The sequence below is a fragment of the Protopterus annectens genome, chromosome 14.part0 (genome assembly GCF_019279795.1).
Source record: "Protopterus annectens isolate FY-2018-M chromosome 14.part0, PAN1.0, whole genome shotgun sequence".
NCBI classification, from domain to species: Eukaryota; Metazoa; Chordata; order Ceratodontiformes; family Protopteridae; genus Protopterus; species Protopterus annectens.
Window position 1 is genome coordinate 367,285,537 of NC_056748.1, and position 22,705 is coordinate 367,308,241.

The 22,705-nt window shown below is 42.3% G+C and overlaps 1 protein-coding gene across 4 annotated transcripts in view; it reads left to right on the forward strand.

Annotated features, from left to right (window-relative positions):
• ZSWIM8 (zinc finger SWIM-type containing 8) overlaps nucleotides 1–22,705 on the forward strand; it is a 2,719,879-nt gene that overhangs the window by 310,854 nt on the left and 2,386,320 nt on the right. For all 4 annotated transcript variants that reach the window (XM_044056095.1, XM_044056097.1, XM_044056096.1 and 1 more), the window contains exon 4: nucleotides 16,958–17,130. In XM_044056095.1, the coding sequence (XP_043912030.1) occupies nucleotides 16,958–17,130 (173 nt within the window). The remainder of the gene's footprint in view (nucleotides 1–16,957; nucleotides 17,131–22,705) is intronic.

Here is a 22,705-nt window from a genome sequence, read left to right on the forward strand (position 1 = left end):
GTAATACCGCAATAGGGAATGGATAGCAAACTGATAACAGGTTCATAGTTACTAGGTATCTTTACCAAAAGGACTGCAGCATCCACCCCCTTTACAACACAGTACAGTATCAGCAATGCATCTACCTACTGTGGGAGTAGAACCCACAGCCTTCAGCATTAAAAGCAAGGACACTATCTGTTGTGCTATTAACAATGCAAGCAGACCAAACATAAGCAGCACTAAACTTTTGCTTCCCTGCATCTCTCAGCTTGTAAAATCTACTCGACACTCAGCTGTATCTCTGAACTTTGCAGCACAAGAAATCTGGAAAAAGCCAAAATATATGGGGCAAAGGCCAAAAACCAGGGACACATTTTAAACATTGCTTGTATAATGTTGGAAAGTTGCTAGAATAAAATGCTGCGTTTCCACCATACATTTCACTGCCATGTCTTGAACCCAGGGGACCCTGTGCAAAACAGTCAGAGCAACATACCACTATGCCAAATCAGCTGTTTTGTGAAACAGGAAGACTGAAACTTAAATGGCTACCATTTAGTGAATTCAGTTCTCACCATAGCACAGCTGTCAACCTCTTAGCACAAAATACCTGAACAAAGCCAATAATGGGTGAATACAGCCCCCAAACATTCAGTGAATTCAATTCTCACCATAGCTCTCAACCTCTTAGCAAAAAACACCCGGATAAAGCCAGTAATGGGGGAATATAGCCCCCAAACATATTCAGTGAATTCAGTTCTTACCGTAGCTCTCAACCTTAGCACAAAACCTGGATGAAGCCAATAAATACCTGAACAAAGCCAATACTGGGTGAATATAGCCCCCAAACATATTCAGTGAATTCAGTTCTTACCATAGCTCTCAACCTTAGCAGTCCAAGACATGATCTCATCATAAATCAAAAATACATTTCTTAAAAATATTTACAGTACAGTAAAACAAATTCAGTATTTAAGATACACATAGCACATTTTGTACCACATGTGCAAAGCATTTTTCAGATAAATTTGACATCCTGCATGAATAAAGTAAGGATGTAGGAAAACAAGTGCGACCTTCAAAGCTCTTTGTTATAAGCCACTGAGACTTTTCAAAAAGCCATCCATCTTCCCAGTGACTGCTAAATTAATTTTAATCAATGATGTATATGCTACTCTATTACCTGTATGTTTCATAAATAATTTACTAAAACATCATTAATGCATCAATAAAGCTCACTTGGCAACATCAGAACTAAATAGATGAACATGACGCAATAAGCTGCTCCATCCATCCTAAATCTACAAACTTTCTGCAATGCCTCTGCCATATCTTCTGTTCAGCATCAATATCCCCACACCCTTTGTGGGCAGCCTCATTTGATTAATTCATACAGAATTCACTGTCCTACATCCCTGGAAGAGTAATATCACACTCTCTAAGAACAGTTCCAAAGCAGATAACACACTGGTATGGAAAATAGTTTAGGATTCGATAAAGGGGACATTAGCATTACAGGATAATGCTTAACTGCATGAAACATTCTGCAAGGGGTTGTGCTGTGGATGGTATATGGTATATATTGGGTGGGAGGACATGTATGCATTGTAGACTGGGAAGGTTTATGGAGATTCCTAACCTGAACAAATAGTAATTCCTATAGTTCTGATAAACTAACATGAACAACAACTTTTACAAAGATGAAGACTTTCATTTGAAAATACCTAATTATCGTACTTGCACACACCTCTCAAACACTTAGAAACACACACGCACACACTTACCTCTCACTTGTACGCTCGCCCCAACATCTTTTAACATCCCCGGCCCTAAATACCTATTTCTTACTTGCACACACCTCTCAAACACTTAAAAACACACATGCACACACTTACCTCTCACTTGTATGCTCGTCCCAACATCTTTTAACATCCCCGGCCCTAACTACCTATTTCTTACTTGCACACACCTCTCAAACACTTAAAAACACACACGCACACACTTACCTCTCACTTGTACGCTCGTCCCAACTTCTTTTGGATTTGAAATTCCACGCGCGGGGTGGAGGAGGTGGAAGCTAAAGACGTAAGCCAACAGTCGCACAGACAGAACAGATGAAATCATGTCGCAAACACCTGTTCCATCTGTGCAACTTGACGCAAAGAAAAAAAAAAATTATTTTTTTTTTTTTTTTTTAAATTAAAAGAAAATGAAGTCTCCGGGCCAGCCAAATCCAGGGGGGTGCAAGTGCACCCCCTTGCACCTGCCTGCGGGCGCCCTTGGCCACAGCCACCTCCACAGCCTTCTTAAGAGGGGTGGCTACCAAGGACATTTTAGAAGCTGCTACATGGAGCTCCGTGCATACATTTTCCAAGCATTGCAATTTACCTTTATATTCCAGATCCAGAGCAGGCTTTGCTACAGCAGTCCTGCAGGGCATTTTAGCTACACCATCCTTTACATAGATCCTCCACCCCCCAGATTGGCTATGGTATTCTACCCATATGTGATGACTGCAGATGCATCCTTGAAGGACATAGTACAGTTTTGTACCTACCATAAATGTAGATGTCTGATAGGTATGCATCTGCAGTCAGGCTTTCCCTCTCTCCTTCCCCTCTGTGGTATTTATTGGGTACTTATCCCTCTCATAGCTTGCTGGGGTTATCTATTATGGTGTATTTGTTTTATATATATATATATATATATATATATATATATATATATATATATTTTTTTTTTTTATGCATATATATATATATATATATATATATTTCTGTGCATGTTTGGAATTTATTGCATTCCTCCAAATTTAGCCTTCCTTAGAGGGCACCTGGCATCTGGGGCAAGAAAAACTGAGGAAGATGGCGTCGGCTGACACTTTTATACCCCAGGCGCACTGACGTCGGGGAAAAGGGCAACATCAGCCGACGCCGGACCCAGACTTTGGAATCCGGCCGACCGAAGGGCTGCCTGAGGCAGGACAACCCATATGTGATGACTGCAGATGCATACCTATCGGACATCTACATTTATGGTAGGTACAAAACTGTACTTTTCTCTTAGTGTAGAGTGAGTATTCACTTTACTTGAACACTCTATTTCCAATTTTTAGTAATTTTCCCTTCTACGTTAGTTTTGTCAGCAGCATCTGTTTTGATGGTGTGATTGTCTCTCTATTGTTATAGGTCTTGGCTGCCTTCTCATGACCAGATTTGCAGTGTATTCATGATGAGCCCACTCATTTGAAAAAAAAACTGCCCTGGAACTGTCCATTTACTTCCATTAAATTAATGTATTTTATTCCTTCCAGTATCTGTGGTACAGCAGAAAATCTCATGTTTTTTCTCTGAGCTCTGTTTTCTTCGAACATCTCTGCTTGAGAAGCCTCAAGCTCGGCCATCCTTTTCTTCATTTCTGCCCCTGATGTTTACAGTTTTATCAGCTCATATGAATAGCTAAAGTTTCTTCTATTCTTCCAGTCTTTTGTTATTTGTTCATTGCTTCACTTATCTTAAATACATCTGAATGCATTAGATTTATTTTTTCCTTTAAATTACTGTAAGCCACCAAAGCTAAAACTTTGAGCTGCTTTTTTGCAGAACAGCTGCAAACTCTTTCCCAGAGTTTTTCATTCTCCTTTTCTAGTTAGTTTTCTCTCTCCAAATATCTTCCTTGCTGACATCCATACAGTACAAGTACTAGCCAGTAATTGAATTTTATCCACATTAATAGCTTTTACTGGCCTTTCATTTGAGTTTTGTTTTTTCACACAGTTAGAGCTCGAATTATTTTGTTGATCAATGTGAAGCCATCTTGCAAGTATCCTTTCCTAGCTAAATCCTTAAGGCCTGCCCAGAAATTCCAGTGCGACTTAGGCTATCTGCCAATAGGGCCTGTACAAGCCTAGCCATAACAATTCCCTGGCTATTTCTTCCCACAATATTTACTTCCCCGGACCCCTGTCTAGCAGGACAACTGATGTGATCCCAGGGGTAAATTTCCTATCTCCCATCCAGTCGTCAAGGTTCCTCTTGAAGAGGGCCAAGGAGGCACTCTGTTTGACATGTATGGGTAGTCTAGTCCAGAGTATGGGGAGTATCTGGGTCAGAAACCTATCCGTCTAGCATGTTTTGTTCATTGTGATGACAAGGATTAGGGATTTCTTTAAGTGTAACATGTCCAACAGCTCTGGGTTTGACATGGCCTTGTGTGTTAAGAACAGATCGCCTCTGAGTAGATGATATGTGACAGAGTATAGCTGGAGGTTTTTTTTAATCGGTCAGCATAGGGCATCTGCTTTAGGCCTGTTATTCTTTTTATGAGGTGTTTCTGCGGCCTTTCCAGTTGTTGCAGATGTCTTGAGGTACATACCAAATGGGGCATTGTACTCTATGATGGGTCTAATGAGGGATGAGTAAAGTGGGACAATGACCTCCTTTTTTCGGGATGAAAAGCCCTTAGTGATGAGGTGTGCCATATAGAAGGATTTCTTGACTGTTGTGGCGATGTGGTTATCGAAGGTGAGACCACTTGTCCACCTGTGTTCCTAAGTCTCTTATCACACTTTTGGTGGTTAGTGTACTGCTACCTATGTGGTAATTCATGGATACATGTTTTTTCCCAAAGGGGATAATTATGCACTTATTGGCATTGAGCTTGAGTGCATGGCTCTGGCACCAAGGATCTGTTTCTGTAAGGCCCTTTTGTAGAATATCCACATCATTTGGGGATTCAATAATGGCTCCCAGTTTGCAGTCATCTGCGAACTTTGTTAGCCAGAGTCCCTTAGTGTTGGCCTGTACTTCAAAGAAGTAGATGCCAAACAAGAGCGGTCCCAGGACTGAACCCTGAGGTACTCCACTTGTCTGGAGCTGGATTTGGAGTCTGCTACTTTTACAATGTTGGTTCTGTCAGTAAGCCAGTTGGCAACCCATCGAGTGACGTAGGAATTTATGTCCAGCTTAGTAAGTTTATCTTTGATTCCAGAGTGGGGTATGGTGTCGAAGGCCTTGACGAAATCCAGATAGGCTGTGTTGGCCGCCTTACCCTCGCCCACGGCTCTGGAGACTGATTAGAAGAAGTCAGTTTGGTTCAGGAGACACGCTCAGCCCTGCACGAACCCAAACTGGGTAAGGTCCAGTGTTTGAAGGTTTCCAATGTCTGTTTATACTTACTTATTTACTTGAAGAGTCTGTTATTAATTGCAGTGGTCAGCAGTATTGAGGAATATTCCAAGGGCACTCTTGGCATGCAGTTTGAACTACTGCAGGCAAGTGTGTACTTCTCTTTGAGAAATCCTATCCAGTCTGGCTGTTAAATGGTGCCTTTTTGAAAATAATGTGAATTCTTGCTTTACTCCTTACATGTTTCTGAATCTCATCTTACCTAAATTTTTATTCAAAAAACTTCTTTCCTCGGAAGGAAATTTTCACCTCTTGCCTAGAGGTTGTTAAATTCCTATCTCTAGCACAAAGACAAATAGCATCTTGAGCCTCAATCCATGAACAAATCACCCTAGCTTGATCTAAAAATCTTAACTTGTGGGGGGGGGGGGGTCATACACACTAACTGTGGTTATAATGTTGCATCCCATTCTTCCTTAAAGAAGGGCAGATCAGGCTTCCATATAGTCTGTCTATGAAGGTCTTCAAAAAGATAGTTTCCTTACCAGTGTGATTACCTCCCTGCACTTCCCCCTGGATAATAGGACTCAGTCTCCTTGAACCATAATCTCTTAAGCAGTTTGTAATCCCTTCCTTTCAAGTTTGTGAAGCAGGGTAGTGTCTGATTAACTTCTTTCCAGAAACCACAGCACCCTTTTCCATTTCAGTGGGCACAAGCCCATTTACATTAATGGATATAGTCATCGTGTCCACTATCAGGTTAATATGAAAGTTATTACTGTATAACTGCTTTTATTTTCCATCCAGCATTATGGTGTTTACCATTATAGCATTGCAGTGCAATCATCTGCTAAACATAATTATACTGTGCTTGCTACTCACCTCTCCGGTTAATGTCAAGCGAAGAGAGAGGCTTAAAGAAAATAAAACGTAAGACAAAATACATATTCAAACATTCAAATATATACAGGCTTGATATCTTTCCTTGGAGAAGACCCACCTTCTTTAATAGGGCCGGTTCATCTGTAAGGAGTAGCAGGTAACAATAAGTCTGCCTTGGTGACTGCTACCCTGCCACCAATTCTGTAACATACATGTGTATGGGATAAACTCCACCAGAATACCTCCGTCCCCACCAGGAACACCCAGCATTGCAATGAACATAACAGGATTCTCCCAGAATCAGATGAACCAAAAGTTAAGATGCTTTTTTAATAATTTTCAGCATTTAAGCGTAACATCCCCTGATGCTCAAATGTTCCTACAACATAATACAAGTTTAAAATTTAAACTCAATCCATACCAGATTACCAAATGATGGATATACATTTAGACAGCTCTGACTCTGAATGTTCTTTCCATTTCAGTCCTAGAGAGGGAGCCACTTTTCCAACCACATGCTTTGTGAAAAACTAGTTATCTAGCCAAAAGCATTCACAAAGTCCAGTCTGCTCTTCTGAACACAGAATAAATACATGGACACTTGCCAAAAAAAAAACTTTGTTCTGGCCGTGTCGAACATCACTCGTATCTGCCTCCTAAGTAAGTTGCAGCTAACTTCATTCTACCAACCCAAGCAGCTAAATTATCTTTCTCTCTGACTTTTCAAAAAGAAGGCAGGTGTAACTGGATTGGTTGGGAAAACAAAACCTGCAGTGAGCTTGAAATAGTCACCTCATTTTGCATTTATGCTGCCTTAAAGATTTGATCATTGGCTAGTGTTTAGCTATCATCATGTGGGTCTTGGCAGAAAAGACCTTTCACACCACACACAGCAGTTATTTTATTATTATCACCTTGCATGGCTGTCTTAAAAATGATAGACCCTAGAACCCTGTCCTTGAGAGCACAAGTTTCAAAACATGCCAGAATTGGTTGAAGGTATCTAGGCCTCAAAGCTGATTGCTATAAAACATTCATTGGTATTTCAGTCCACTTAGCCAGCTTACTTGCCAGAAGGGCAATGCTGTAGAACTCGCAGCATTTTCACATACTGTACAAGAGCAAGGGTTCTTCCATCTATCTCTGTCTTCTGCAAGGGTTCTTCCATCTCTTTGTCCTCTGCATCAATGTGTCTTGCTTTGAATCCATTTTTTGTCTCAAGGTAGCCAGTTGCAGCATCGGCCTCAGTTAGCTGGTCTGCATATCCTGAAAGGGATAGTTTTCTGCTGTTTTTGTAGAGAGCTTCTCCACACAGTCTGAAATTTTGTTGTTAATTTTGGCCAATTCGCTCATAATAAGCTGAAACTGAGGAAGAGGTTGTAAAGCCATCTGCAGCACTACATACTTACTTGTGCCTACTATCTTCCTGCTTGCCGTCAAAGTTCTTTATCTTCTTTTTAGTCATGAGTAATACAGGCCAGTTGTACCGTATGAAGGTTGCAGGTATGTATTGATGTTTTTATTCAGGAACACTAAGGAAGCCCAAGTTACGATTAGTGTCCTCATGCAAGATAAGGGCCATTGTTCATACTTGTCCGTCCTTACCTGAATCCCCATTGTCTTCTTTGAAATATTTTCTCCAAGCCCTTGTCCTAAGGAGTATGTTTGAATCCTGTGAATCAGATCCACCCCACAGAGGCTCAAAAAGTGCAGGTGTATGTCTAAGTATTTGGAATCCAGGTTAGGGCTACCAGCAGAGGATCTAGATGAATCAATCAGCTCCCTCTTCCTCATCCCCCAAATAGCCCTGAGGTCAGGAAGTTTTTGCAAGTAATGCAGTAACTTGGGATTGGACCCTCAACTGGTTGCCTTCCCCCAAAAGGAGACTCCTGGAGGTATGCTGGCTCTCACTATATTCTTCTAGTTAAGCCCAAATAGTTACCGGATTGCCAAGCTTCACTTTGAGAATCAAGAGATGTGAAGTTGTTCAATCTCGCCATTCATTCTTAACTGATGGGTTCGGAGCAAAGCTTGAGGTCTTCCAGTAGCTAGAGGCCAAGCCCCCTATCCCATGATGCACTGTGAATTACCTCAGATCTAGTTTGCTGCAGCATCTGATCGGAGGTTCCAGTGAAAGCTCGGGCCAGTAAACTTTAAAATTTTTTATTTAGTAGCTTATTATATAGCATTAGTAATTTTTTGACATGGGTAGTTAGATAGTTAGCTCTTATAGTTTCCTTGCAGTTCCCCTTCCCGTGTGTTTATAGATATTTACTATATTTACTTTTTAAATATTTGGCCTCGTTGTTTTGGCTTAGTTAACTTTTTGGGCAGTGTGTGTGTGTTTATTATTCTATAGTAGTTATAGTTAAGGATTTTTGGATACTTTTATGTCAGGCTCTTCTGTGTGTGTGTGTGTGTGTGTGTGTGTGTGTGTGTGTGTGTGTGTGTGTGTGTGTGTGTGTCTTGTCCACTTGCAAGAATCTTGTGCTATCTGCCATTCCTTTTCATCTATGGTTCTGGTAGAGAGAAAAAGGAAATGAATGGACAGGGGTTTGTTAAAACACCCTTTTCAAGAGGCATTGAGTGACCAGGATGTTGCAAGCAAATCTTCTAAGTCCTCCAAGTCATCTGTTGAATCTAAGGACTCCAAATATTCAAAAAAAAAAATCTGATGAGTCTGTGACATTGTCTCTACAGGTTTCGGAGCCGACTCTCTTTTCCTTTTGGAGCCAGCCCACAGCCTTGGAGCCGGTATCCGAAGTGCCTCAGTCACCATTACTCAAGTCGGCACCATCTGTTCATTCTTCTAGGTAATCTGTCAGCCTTTCATATTTGGATATGGATCGAGTGGTGCAGAAACATCTACAGGCACCAGGCCTTGCTAAATTGTTGTCAGCTCTGACCCAAGCAGCTTCGGAGCCGAAGACCACTACTACTGCTTTGTCTACTACTACTCCGAGCCATACCAGCCCTTCAGAGCCAGAAGAATCAGACCTGTTGATCGTGGAGCTGTTGAGATCGAGGCCAGTTCATGTCCTCTACTCCATCCACTCTGATATCCTCGGCACCGACCCGGAATTCTAGGAGCCGACACTCGCCAGTCAGATCCGGAGAGGATAGTTGAACCGACTTGTCTGTGCTGACTCTCCCTCTCGGGGGTTCGGCTCGGATGAGTTTGGCTCTTTCCTCCAGCTCGGAGCCCACTGCCTCGGTGCCGGGGGGTTTGACAGTTCCCTCGGATCCATTGACTCCTTCCCATTGGAGCAGTGGTGCCTTCAGTGCCATGAGGAGAGCTTTGTCCCAAGACATCTTCGACTTCAGGCCTTGCTTCTTCATCCCCTAAAGCGCCCGTGTCTACTTCTGCTTCTGCTTCCATGATCCAGTCTAAGCGTAGAGCCCCAGAGCCCCAGGTAGCCCCACAGGGTGGCCCCTGCTCTTCTGAGACCTCTCCAGAAGCCTCCACTGAGGAGGCTCCTAGGAAGAGATTGTGCAAGAGGAGACGCTTGGACTCCCCACAGGAGTCTTTAACATCTTATACTGACTTGAATGAGTCAGAAGGGTCCCCCTCTGAGGATATCTTCTTTGCCGAGATAATTGAGATCCGTAGGGTAATTGGCAGTCCAAAAACTTTACTGAGGATGAATCAATTCTCCAGAAGGCTTTTGGGTCTTAATCCTCCACCTCTTGGGTGTCTATGCCATTTGATGAGCTCATGCATTTGGTGTCTTGAAGGGCATGGGAGTCACTGAAGTCTACAGAGCCTGTCCCTAGGAGGCCTAACAAATTTATATCAGCCCCACTAGACGAAACATCCGTAGCCAAAGGAGTTCCTGTTGATGCCATGGTGGTGGCGGCGGCCACCAAAAAGGAAATATCTGAGACTTTCCTCATCTATCCATCCTCCTAATAGAGAGTCTTAGAATTATGGATAGATATGGGAAATGCATGTTCAGTTCAGCGACTTTTGCTCTCCGTTCAATGAACTACTTAACCCATTTTACTAGGTTTCAAAGATATCTCCTTAAGAAGTTGGGAGATACTTTTCAGGGTACAGTAGATGCAGGAGCCTCTGATAAAATTGCTGCCCAGCTTTTTACCCTAAATTCTATTGTCAACTCATCCATGCGTCTCATATCATATGCAGTTGATGGAACGAGTAGGGCAGCGGGTACAGGAATCACTCTTAGAAGACATTCCTGGATGTGTTTGTGTTTCTTCGTGGAGCCCTTCAATTCATCCTTCGTGAACAGTCTCTTTGATGGCTCATCCCTTTTTGGGCCTAAAGTGGAGGAAACCTTGACCAGGTGTGAATAGGAGGGAAAGACTCTGTCTGCCGTCTGATTCCGTTTTTCTACCCCTAACCGACCTTATCCCAAAGGTCAGAGGGGAGGGAAAATGTGGTTCCGGAATGCCCAAGGAGCCTTTTAGGACACACATGGTGAACTCCCCTCCTCCAGGGGCAGAGGAGGGGGTAATAATGGAAGATGCCGCCCTCGCGGCAGAGGTGGTCCGCAACACCAGGGTGACAGATGACTTCTCTGGGCAACCCTACCAGTGCTCCTGAAAGGAGGCCCTACTGTCCTGCTCTGGAGGCTGTTGGGGGTCGCTTATCTTTGTACCCAGACGCCTGGCTAAAAATAACAAAAGATAGCTGGGTACAAAGTATCATTTCCAGAGGGTACTTCATACCATTCGCCACACCCCCTCTGACCATAAGGAGAATCCCGGACGTTCCACCCAGTTGCAGGGAACAGGCAACTATAGAGGTCCGAAAATTGCTAGAAGAGTCATCCAGCCAGTCCAACCAGACCAAACAGGATCTGGAACTTGCTCAAGATTCTTTTTGGTTCCAAAGAAAACAGGGGACTGGAGACCTATTTTGGACCTCAGCAGACTCAACCAATCTGTAAAGAAAGAGAAGTTCCGGATGGTCACACTTCAGTCTATACTTCCCTTCTTAGGGAAAGACAATTAGATGTGCTCGATAGATCTCAAGGATGCATACTACCACATAAAGATGGCCAGGCCATCCAGAGATCACCTGCGTTTCCGGCTGGAAGCTAATCATCATCAGTTTCTAGCCCTTTGGTCTCACTATAGCCCCCAGAGTGTTCACCAAATGCATGACAGTGGTTACGGCTCACCTGAGACATCTAGGATTCCAGGTGTTTCTGTACCTAGACGATTGGTTCCTTTCCGCCACCACTAGGCATCAACTGATTCAGGCAAGGGAGTACACACTGTCACTCTGCAATCATCTAGGCATTACAGTCAACTCAGAAAAGTCTGCTGTGATGCCATCGCAGCATATCGTTTTTATTGGGGCAGAGCTAGACACCTCAACCACCACTCTAAGGCTAGCAATGGAAAGAGTCTTTCTTCTTCGTCAGCATGTCAGCACATTGGTATCAAAAGACAGAGCACGAGCTTCAGAAGATCTGAAAGTATTGGGTATGATGGCAGCAGCAATCCTAGCCATACCATTAGCGAGAATGCATATGTGGATCCTTCAATGGCTGTTGTTCACTCAATGGTCTTACCAGGAACTACCCATGGACCACACAATATTGATTACAAGCTCTTGCTAGAAAGACCTACAGTGGTGGTTGACGTCTCTTCATGTCACCATAGGACACCCCTTTGTTCTACCCCCTCCAGTAGCCATTGTGACCACGGACGCTTCCCTGATAGGGTGGGGGAGGGCATTTTCAGGGAAAGACTGCTGAAGGCACATGGACCGATCATGAGTCACATTTTTGCATATCAATATCCTGGAGATGAGAGCAGTACTTTTGGCGTTGCAGTACTTCCAGGACTCTCTTCCTCTAGGAATGATTGCGATTCAGACAGACAGTATGTCAGTAGTCTGGTATTTGAACAAACAAGGGGGAACCAGATCTTTCCCCCTTTGTCTAGAAGCCCTCAGAGTTTGGTAATGGGCTGTTTCCTCCCAGCGCTTTCTGTTGGCAACGCACATCCAGGGGAGATCCAACATGATAGCAGACAAACTAAGCAGGGCAGTCCTGTTGCCACATGAGTGGTCCCTCAAGAAAGAGATTGCGGACAGGATTTTCCGCAAATGGGGCCAGCTTGTTGCGACTTTTTTGCCAGTCACATCAACACAAAATGCAGGAGCTACTTTGCCTTGATTCCCCCTCCGGGAGAAGCCCTGAGGGACGAACTCGTACACTATTGGCCCCCGGGTCTCCTCTATGCATTTCCACCAATACCATTGATACCCAAGATTCTACAGAAAGCAAAATCCCTGGTAAGGACCATCATTCTTATAGCCCCTCATTGGCCTCTGCAAATCTGGTTCCCATTCCTTCAACCTCATCTCTTGGAGGATCCCTGGATTCTGGACCCAGTCCCAGACCTCCTGACCACCCGTCGGGGGACCTTCATCCCTCTCTGCACTCATTGAAGCTGACAGCTTGGCTGTTCAAATTCCAATAATAGCCAGGCTTCATAACCTTTCCATTGAGACAAAACAGATGCTTTTGTCTTCTCATAAGCCCACCACTAGAAAATTATATCTTAGTAAGTGGAAGAGATTTTCCATATGGCCTCTAAAAATAATATTGATCCTTACCAAGCCCCCATGACATCCATAATGGAATTTTTGACTATGATCTTTAATAAGGGAGCGGCAGCAGCAACAGTTCGGGTTCAGTTGGCTGCTATTTCTAATTTTCATCTTGGGGTTGACTGTTTAAATATGTCCCACAAGTTATCCAAAGCTTTTCTCATGGGGACATTTCATGAGACCATCTGTGAAAACTCCTTATTCTCCATGGAATCTAAATTTTATGCTTTCACTATGATTCTTCCTCCATTTGAACCAGCATCATTTTGTGACCTCAAATATTTGTCATGGAAAACCATTTTTCTGGTAGCTATTACTTCTGCCGGCATAGTGTCAGAGCTTCAGGCTTTATCTATTAACCTTCCTTATTTGATTTTTCATGCTGACAGAGTGTCACTTAGGACAAATCCTTCTTTTTTGCCCAAAGTTTGTTCAGAATCCAATATTAACCAAGTTGAGTTACCAGTTTTCTTCCCTAATCATTCCAAAAAGTTAGAGTATATGCTGCACCAACTTGATGTTCATAGACAGCTCAGATTTTATTTGGATAGAACAAAAGATTTCAGGAAATCAGACCAGCTATTTGTTTCATTCTCTGACTCCAGGAAAGGTAGACCAGCAGCTAAAACAACTCTGTCTAAATGGTTGTCTGATTTGCATCACCTTTGCCTATTCAGCTGCTAATATGCCCTTGCAACACAATATTAAAGCTCACTCAACCAGAGCAGTTTCTACATACTCTGTTTTCAGCCAAACTTCCCCTTGATAACATTTGTGCAGCAGCCACTTGGTCATAACCTCATTCATTTATCACTCATTACGAAGTGGATAAGGCCTCCGAGGATAGCATCTTTTGGGTCCACGGTCCTAAGAAATGTACTCGTGTGAGCCACCCGAGTTTGATGGTGCTTGGGATACTACCCATCAGTTAAGAATGAACGGTGAGATTGAACAACTTCACATTAAGAAGTTATGTACTCACCATAACATTCCATGTGAGTTGTTCATCTCGCCTTCATTCTTGTGTCCCTCCCTCCTACCCCCTCCTGGCTGATAGTTGACCTAGATGTTGGTTTCATCCTGGTTGCTCAAATTCTTCTTCCCTTTTATAAGGGAATAACTATTATATATGGTTATAGTGTACACAGCAAACAAGATCTGAGGCAATTCACAGTGCATCATGGGATAGGGGGCTTGGCCTCGAGCTTTGCATGTGATCATACCGGAACCGAGAGATCGGCTCCGAACCCATCAGTTAAGAATGAAGGCGAGATGAGCAACTCACATGGAACGTTATGGTGAGTACATAACTTTTTATTCTTTCCCTCAATCACCAAGCTTCTGAGGTACTGTCTTCTTCAAACTTTCCAGCCATATTAATCCTCGGTCCTCTGGGTTCAATGGCTGCCTTAGTCCTGCTGGTGCCTTAGACAAGATTTTTACATGAGAGTCCTGCAGTCAATTGTATCTTCCAGTTGTCATTGATGCAACAACCCCTTCAGTTCCCAATATGTCATACACCAAACATGCAGGAGTCTCATTGTTTGGTGGCTGACCTCTCTGATAGTCATATGGGGTTGGCTCTTCACCTTTCTGCTACCAACAGCCACTGTGACCACAGATGGCTCCCTTCTGAGATGGGGGCTATTTTGAAGGGAGGATGGTTGAAGGCACATGGTGGATGACATAGGACAGACTTCACGTCAGTGTCTTGAAGATGAAGGCAGTACTTATAGCGTTGCAGGCTTTCCAGGACTCCCTCCCCATGGGTGTGATACTCATCCAGACGGACAACATTGCAGTTGTCTGTATCAACAAGTAAGGGGAAACCCATTAATACCTGTTATGCCAGGAAGCCCTGAGGGTGTGGCAGTGGGCAGCGTCTTGCCAAGGATTTCTAGTGGCAGTGCACATCCTGGGGAGTTCCATTGTCTTGGTAGACAAACTGAGCAGATCTGTCCTTTTACTTCATGAACGGTCCTTCAACCAGTCAGTGGCAACTAAAATTTTCAGTTGCTAGGTTCGGCTAGGTTTTTTGCATCCCACCTGAACATCAGGTGCAGCAACTACTTTGCCCCGATTCCCCACAGGTGCATTCAACAAGGAATGCACTAGTCCACAATTGACCCCAGGTCTCTTGTATTCTTTTCCGCCTTTTCCCGTTATAACCAAGTTTTTATTCAGTCATAATGTGCAAGACAATAGTAATGTTAATTCCCCCTCTTATGACCTCTACAAGTCTAGTTCTCCTTCCTTTAGCCTCATCTGAAACACCCTTCCTGCGTGCTGGATTTCCTCTTCCAGATCTTTTATCTCATCTGCTCAGGCAGCTTCACTGAGTCTTGAAAGCTCAGAAATTAACTGCATGATTCTTCCAGTCCAGTATTGGCCAGGGATGGCAGACTTTATGCATCAGTTATCCACATTTTATCTTTATCTCAGAAACAAAATGCAATGAAGGCTTACAAAAGCAGATGGAAGATGTTTGTTATCTGGGCATCCCCAAAGTTTTAGAACTTTTTCAGCACATCCATTTTGGATTTTTTGTTGGGCTCCTTTCAGAAACGAGCTAGTTTCTTAATGATTTCAAGTTCAGCAAGCCGCTTTATCTAACTTTCATGTAAGACAAAATCAGAACTCTCTTGCTTGTTAAAAAAATTCTAATGCATTTTTAAAAAGACCTTTTCTTCCAAGATATTCTGTCAGTGACCCATTTCCTCCTTGGGATATTACTGTAATGCTTCAGGCCCTAACCGGACCCACCTTTGAACCAGCAATTTCAACAGAACTAAAATGTCTGTTTTGGAAAATGACTTTCCTAGTGGCTGTCACTTCAGCTAGGATAATCTCGAAGTTAGAAACCTCGTCTTGCAAGCCTCCTTACTTGATTTTTCATAAGAATACGGTAGGTCTTTGGACCAGTCTACACTTTCTTCCTAAAGTGGCCTCTGAAGTAAATTTCAATCAGGCCATTAACCTATCAGTTTTCTTCATAATTTTCTTTAACAAAGTGTTTTATAGATTTTCACAGTCAAAGCCAAATGAGATTCCACTTGCATTGTACTAAAGACATTAGAAAAGCAGGCCAGCTTTTTCTTTCTTTTTCTAAGACAAAGATTGGCCAAGACATTTCTAAAGTTAATTTATCTGGGTGGCTGTCTGATTGTGTTGCATTTCTGTGTATAGAAATGGGATTGGTATTGCCACCCAGACCTTAAGCTCATTCAACCAGGGATGTGGCAGCCTCCACTGCTTATTTTGCTAGAGTGCCACTTGATGAGATTTGTGCTGTAGCTACTTTGTTTTCTGTTCACACCTTTGTTTCTCATTAGATACCACACGGAGTTATTGGTATTTGGAAAATTTGTCCCATCTGTTGAGTCAAATGGAAAAGATAACATTGGATATGAAAGTTATGTATTTACCATAAAGCTGCATCTGTGCTGCCTTCTTTCTGGCTCAGCTTTCCCCTCCCTCCATCTCCCCCTTACCTTAATTGTCATGTACTAGCTGTTGACTGATCAACTGGACTAGACTAGGGCCTTTTTTATTTATTCAACATACAGCTGACTCCTTATTTTTCTGTCATTTGGTGTGTGCTAAATTTTGTGGTATTTCTGAGATAAATGCTAGTTATAGGAGGACAAGCTCCATCTGAGGTACTGTAGGGACATGAAGGAATTATGAGTAGTGGAGGCGGGTGAGCCCTGGATCCAGGAGTTTGAAAAAAGGTGCTGAGGTCTGATCTGATCAGGTCTAACAAGCTTATCTGATGAGTTCGATAGAGGAAGGCAACATAGATCTAGCAATATGGTGAGTACATAACTTTCATTGTGGACTGTAATGATGGAGTTTTAAGAAGAAAAGCCTTCTTTGGTAGTACGTGCCCCCCCCCCCCATTACCTCCTTTATTTTGCGCCTCTGTATCACTTTCTCTGATTTTCCTAATTTTACTCACCTCAGAACTTGAGCCTGATCTTGCAGTTTGTGTGATGGGAAGATGGAGGATGTCGTCAGCAGGGGAAAGTTTTGTTTGGTAAATGGTCCTAGTACTTTGAATAAGTCCTAGTGTTTAAAGAAGGTAGCCCTCCTTGTTACAGACATTCAATTCCAGTAAACTCCCACAACTTGTGCGATTGTTTTTCTGCAGCCTACTGTACATTGTCTATTTACTGAAATAATCTATTCTGTTTTTTTTTTTTCACGTTTATTGGACTGTTTGGCTGTAATGGGTCATGGCTTAAAAATGGATCCATGTTTTCCAGTCCACCTAATTGTTAGATAATATGATTGTGTGTGTGGGAATCTTGCTGCTGTTCCTGTTTACTAGAATAAATTTGCTTTCCCTTCTTTATGTAATTGTTTTTATTTTAAACAGGTTTCCATTTAAGTGCTACAGTGACTCCTCCTCAGGTGGTCCCTCCTAAAGGGGCATATAACGTAGCTGTGATGTTTGATCGATGTCGGATCACCTCCTGTAGCTGCACTTGCGGGGCTGGTGCTAAGTGGTGTGCCCATGTTGTTGCTCTTTGTCTTTTCAGAATACACAATGTAAGTACATTTTTTTTACCTTTATTCACTCCTTAATGCTTTTTCCAGTGTATTTCCTTTAGCAGTGCAACAAGCTTTGCCATGGCTACAGAAGCCTGTGAATCTGTATGGAGAAAGAAAACTAATTTTGTGCTAAATTGAAGAAAATGACTGTGTTTTTATGTCCTACAGTGCTTATTTCTTTCCATAGCAGACATATAATTTCCATTATTTTTCCCCAAAAAAACTTAATTTCAACACTGGTTTGATGTTCTCGATAGGTTGCTTTTTGAAACATTTTTCCTTAAAAATTATGCATGTAAGCATATGGAGCAGCATTCAACTCTTTGTTGTTTTTGAAAATAGATTGCAGTACAGTTACACAACAGAAAGTATGTCTAATGAGCATACCTCTAATTTGGAAGTAGTTCCAAATTTCTTTCTTGGGTATTTAAAAAAAAAAAGTGGGTCTCTCTTGCTTGCACAGTCACACAAAAATCTACCTGCCTTCCTCCATTTCAGCTACTTAAACTGGCTACCTTTCAACCTTAAAACTCTGGTCCCCCCATGAAGAATCTTAACAGGCTCAAAATCTTTATATGACCCATAGTATAGTAAAATCCCTAACGTGTCCTTATGTACTTTCACACTCCACTGAACTCTAAGTCCTTCCACCATTTGTCTTGTAAAGCAAATCTTCATACCTCTCCATTCTTCCTTCTTACTGTGGAAGTTTCTGAACTTTATATGAACTTGGAAACTGGCCAGCAGCACAAGTAACTCCATGTGTCTGCTGGGTCAGTAAATGTAGCTCCCTCCCTTTCTCTGTTTGACTTTATGCACATGCTTTGCACCATTCTAAACCTCAGTTCTTTCCATATAGATTTTTCAGTAGTAGTTTGTTCCTTTAAAACCTGTGACACAATGGTTAAATAACTAACAGTGTGTTAGGTATGGGGCATCATTTTTTCTGATTTAATTGCATGTGTTGACATTTTGATGACTTCAGCAATTCAAAAATTGTAGCTTTCCTGTACTGACCTTCACAATTGGCTTTTGTCATTCCTTTATGGGGTATGTTACCATAGGAATATTACTAGGCACGCAATCACAAGGACCATAAGATGCCTGTCCACGAATTAAGTTCATGCTTCTCTTTTCAAGCACTTAATAGTGCTTTTCTCCCAAGTAGAGCAGGGCTCCACATGACAATCCTGAAGTAAATTTGTCTACCCATCCAGTCATCAAGACCAGCCTTAAAGGTAGTCAAAGTAGTACTTTGTTTGACCTGTAGTGGTAGCTTATTCCATAGGCTAGAAATACGTTGAGTTTGAAGTCTGTAAACCCAGCAAGTTTTGATTTGTTAGTGTAGAGTTAGGCTGCTAGTGCTGGTGTTTGTAGAGCCACTGGTTTTACAAAGAATGAGAACATCAAATAGGAGTGGGTCTTTCATGGCTTGAAAAGCAAGACACTGGTTACCTTGGAACAGCTTGTAGGCTACTGAGTGTAGTGTGAGTTCTGATAATCTAGGTTTCTTTGGGGTCTTTCTAGTTGAGTATATTCCGATTTGTAAGTACTAAAGGGGGATTTGCATTGGATGATGGGCTTGATAAGGGAAGAGTACAGCAGCAGGATGACTTGTTTGAATCTTGAAATCCTCCCCTTGGAAATTAACTAGGCCATATAGAAGGATTTCCTGACTATGGTGGAAACATGATGATAGAATGAGAGAGTTGTCCTTGTATGTACCAAAGTCTTTTATGATCCTGTCTCTCTGAAGACTAGTACCTTTTAAAACCTACGAGATGGGAACAGATTTTTTACCACATGCAACTGTACTGCACTCTTTTGCATTGAACTTTTTTAAACATCTTTATTAAATTACAATTTACATAATGACATGTACACATGCATTAATAGAGAAAAAAAACAAACTATGGTGACATTTTATTACTTTCCTGCAGTGTACATTTGTTTTTTTTGTTTGTTTTTTTTAACAATAATCATTTACTCCAACATTATACAAGTGCTCAATTCTTCCCTTCCCTTAAACATCATTCCTCCTTCTGAACATTATCCTGTGTGTATTGTTCTCAAAAAATCCATTTATTTCTGTTTAATTTGCTCCTTTCTTTTTGTAAAGATCACATCTACAGTTCTTTATCACTTCAGTTGGTTATTTTAGATTTTGAGTTTTATTTTCTACCGGTTAGCTTTTTTGGCAGCCAGTTAGACTAAACTTGGCAAGGCTTATACAATTCAGATCAAGCTCAAAAGAGTAATTTCCCTGGTTACAGCAGTTTGTTCCTGCACTCGCGGTGGTGGTGCTGCGGTAGCGTTGTCGCCTCACAGTAAGACGCTGTCCGGTTCGATTCTCAGTTAGAGCATCTTCTGCGTGGAGACATGCGTGAATGGGCGTACCTTTGTTGAAGGTTGTGCGTCAGGGCTGGTAACTCGGCACATAAAAATCAACTGCCAATCATTAGCGGACCGGAGCTCCGCTGTGGCGACCCCTAACAGGGAAAAGCCAAAAGACATAACAACAGCAATTTGTTCCTGCAATGCTTCTGACAGTGTACTCATTTGGAAATTTTTTAAGTATGTCAGCTTGTTGCACTTTCAGAACATATGTTCCCAGTTACCTCCTTCTCCATCACACCTCGAACATTTGCTATCAGTATCTACCTGAGGAAAATTTCTTTAAAGTGTGCTTGGGGTATAAAAATACCTATGCAAACACTTCCAAGAAAATATCCTAAACCTTCTGGACTTTTTTTTTCATTTTTGGGAACCTTATATTTGTCCTCCCCTTTTTCTCTTGTAAATTGCTTTTCCAGTCTCTTCCCAATCTTTTCTAACCTCCACTGATTGGCTCTTGATATAGTTGTACAGTATTTTATATGCCCTACCAGAGCTTGTCTTTAACTTAGCACTTCTGTGTCCCTTTATCTTTGCCTGCACTTTGAAATCAATCCCTAGTAGAGAAAGCAGTCTCTAACCTGCAGTTCAAACTTCCATTTGGCCTCATCCTACTGTATTACCTTTCTCTCTCTAGTTATTTGCTCCCAGTATTTTGGATTCTATTTTAATTTTCTCCAGTAATTTCCTGCCCCCTCTTTCATATACTACAATGGTATCTAAAAAGCCTATGGTGTCAACATTCTCAGGATGTAGAAGCAATGATTCCTATCATACCTTACCTACGCCTGGAATTTCTTTGGTGGGCAGAAGCTTGCCACCTAAACAAGGGGCTACCATTCACTCTACCCACTGCCGCCCAAACCCTAACAGATGCATCAGACTATGTATGGGGGGCTCACCTAGCAGGGAAGTGCATTCAGGGAAAATGGAACCCAAGTCAAATGCACCTGCATATCAATCAAAAAGAAATGTTAGCTGATGTTCTTCGTCTTCCCTTGCTGCAGTCCTGACTATTGGGTATAGTCCGCGTCCCAGTCGGCCCGAATAGAGAGCAGAGTAGGTAGGCTGTCATGTACTGGTCAAGTGGCTGACGCCGACTGACCAGAGTGACCCGGCGCTCACCCCCATGATTTATCTATCCTCAACACTTATCTGGACATTCCCAAGTTCAAGATGTTGGCGTTAGCAACTGTTACTCTGCTGGGGGCAAGGATCACTGGATGGTAACTGGATTGGATCTCAGTTTACCTTGTGCCCATATAATATAAAGCTAAGTTGCAGAAAGTATCTGCTGTTTTCACTGGATTATTTTCAGTTCTCTCTCTCTTGCCTTTTGCCTGATCATATCTACAGAGTCCCAGAGTGGCTTCTCTGGCTCAGTGATTCTTTACAAGGCTTCAAGGCTCATATTCATTTATCCTTATCTTTATGATTGCTGCTGGCTGATTCTGGAAAAAACAACACCTTCTACAGCATCTGGTCATAATAGAGCAGTGTAGCCTAGATGCCTAAATTCTGTAAAAATAAAGTCCAAAAGTACCTCCTCTCAAGACATGTGCATATGCTGGTGTGAGACTGAATACAATAGCCCAGATGGCCTTTTACAGCCGGACAAACAAAAGGGATCACTTTACTCTCATCAACTATCTCATCAGTCGGTTCCCGTGCAGTCTGCAACTTCAGTCATTAGGTTCATAGCATTCATATGTCTGGTCTGGTGCTTCCCAATGCCAAACTGCATATGAGGAAGCTGCAATCTCAAAATGTAAATGTATGGACACAGCAAGATTTGAATTCTTGTGGTGGGCTCCAGGGAAATGTCACAAACAAAGGGACTCTCTGTGAGGCCCCAGAGAAGGGTCCAGAGATACTTTAACGACAGATGCACACGACACCGGGCTCATCTAAATGGAAAGTGGATACAAGACAAGTGGCCTGCCAGACTACAGCATCTACATATCAACATGAAGGAGATGTTAGCAGTCCAGTTTGCATTGATGATGCTCATCAAGGAGTTTCTTCCCAGGCAGGTTTTCTGACAGACAACACAACACATGTGGTACATCACATCAAGGGGGGAACACATTCTTATCTCTCTGCAGGCAAGCAATGATTTTTATGGAGACTGCTGCTAAGCCTGCAACTGACTCTTCAGGGGGAGGTTCTCAGAACTGAACAGGTAGCAGACTCAGATGTACAGACAAATCATGGATCCCCACCGTGAAACGGATCTTCATGTATTTCAGAAATTGAACAGTGTCATGGGATGGGGAACTCAGAGATCTGTTCTCTTCTCCACTAAACCACCAGCTGCCAAAGTATTGCAGGGTTTCATTTTGATAGCTCCAGATTGGCCTAAACACACTGGGTACCCACTTCTAGGAGTCTTGTAAAAGAAGCCTCCATGGCTTACCTCTCGATTCCTCGATTATGGAAGCTAGAAGGCTCCTAGTACCAAGAGTGTCGCAAGAAAAATGGAAGAGATTTTTTTTATTTTGGTGCACAGCAAGCAAAAGATTTCAATTTTGTGTTGGAAAAACTTACTCTACAACCTTTTGAGCGGGCACTGCTGAATTGAAATATTTGTCATGGAAGACGGCTTTTCTGTTGGCTATTACTTCTGCAAGAAGGGTGTCTGAGTTGCAGGCCCTATGGGAGCCCTTTATTTCTTCCATAAGGACAGGGACAGTTTTACCATGTGCTAATCTAATCCTTCCTTCCTGTTTTTTGTAAGGTGGTTTCTTTAAACCAAACTATTCATTTGCTTTTGCTTTTTACTCAAAATAAAAGGGGGAAAAAAGGGAAAACACAGGCAATTACACAGGTATTCAAGCAGGACTAAAGATTTTAGATTTTTTTGGCAGGTCTCATTTTTTTTTGTTAAGTTCAGTTTTAAGTCTTTTGCTTTGCTTTATGTGTCAAAACAAAACTTTTCTAGGTGGATTGGCTTTCATTTTGTTGGTTTGTTCCCATCATGGCGGCTACTGCCACTTCAACAGCATTTCTAAGGGGGTGGCGCTAAGGATATTCTGGAAGCAAGCACTTACTTGGAGTTCAGTGCATTCTTTCTCTAGCCACTGCCTATATACTCTAAGTCTAGAGCTGGTTTGCCACAGCTGTTTTACTGTTACAAGGCATGCTGTCAGCTCCTCTGCTTTATATAATTTGCCAGCCT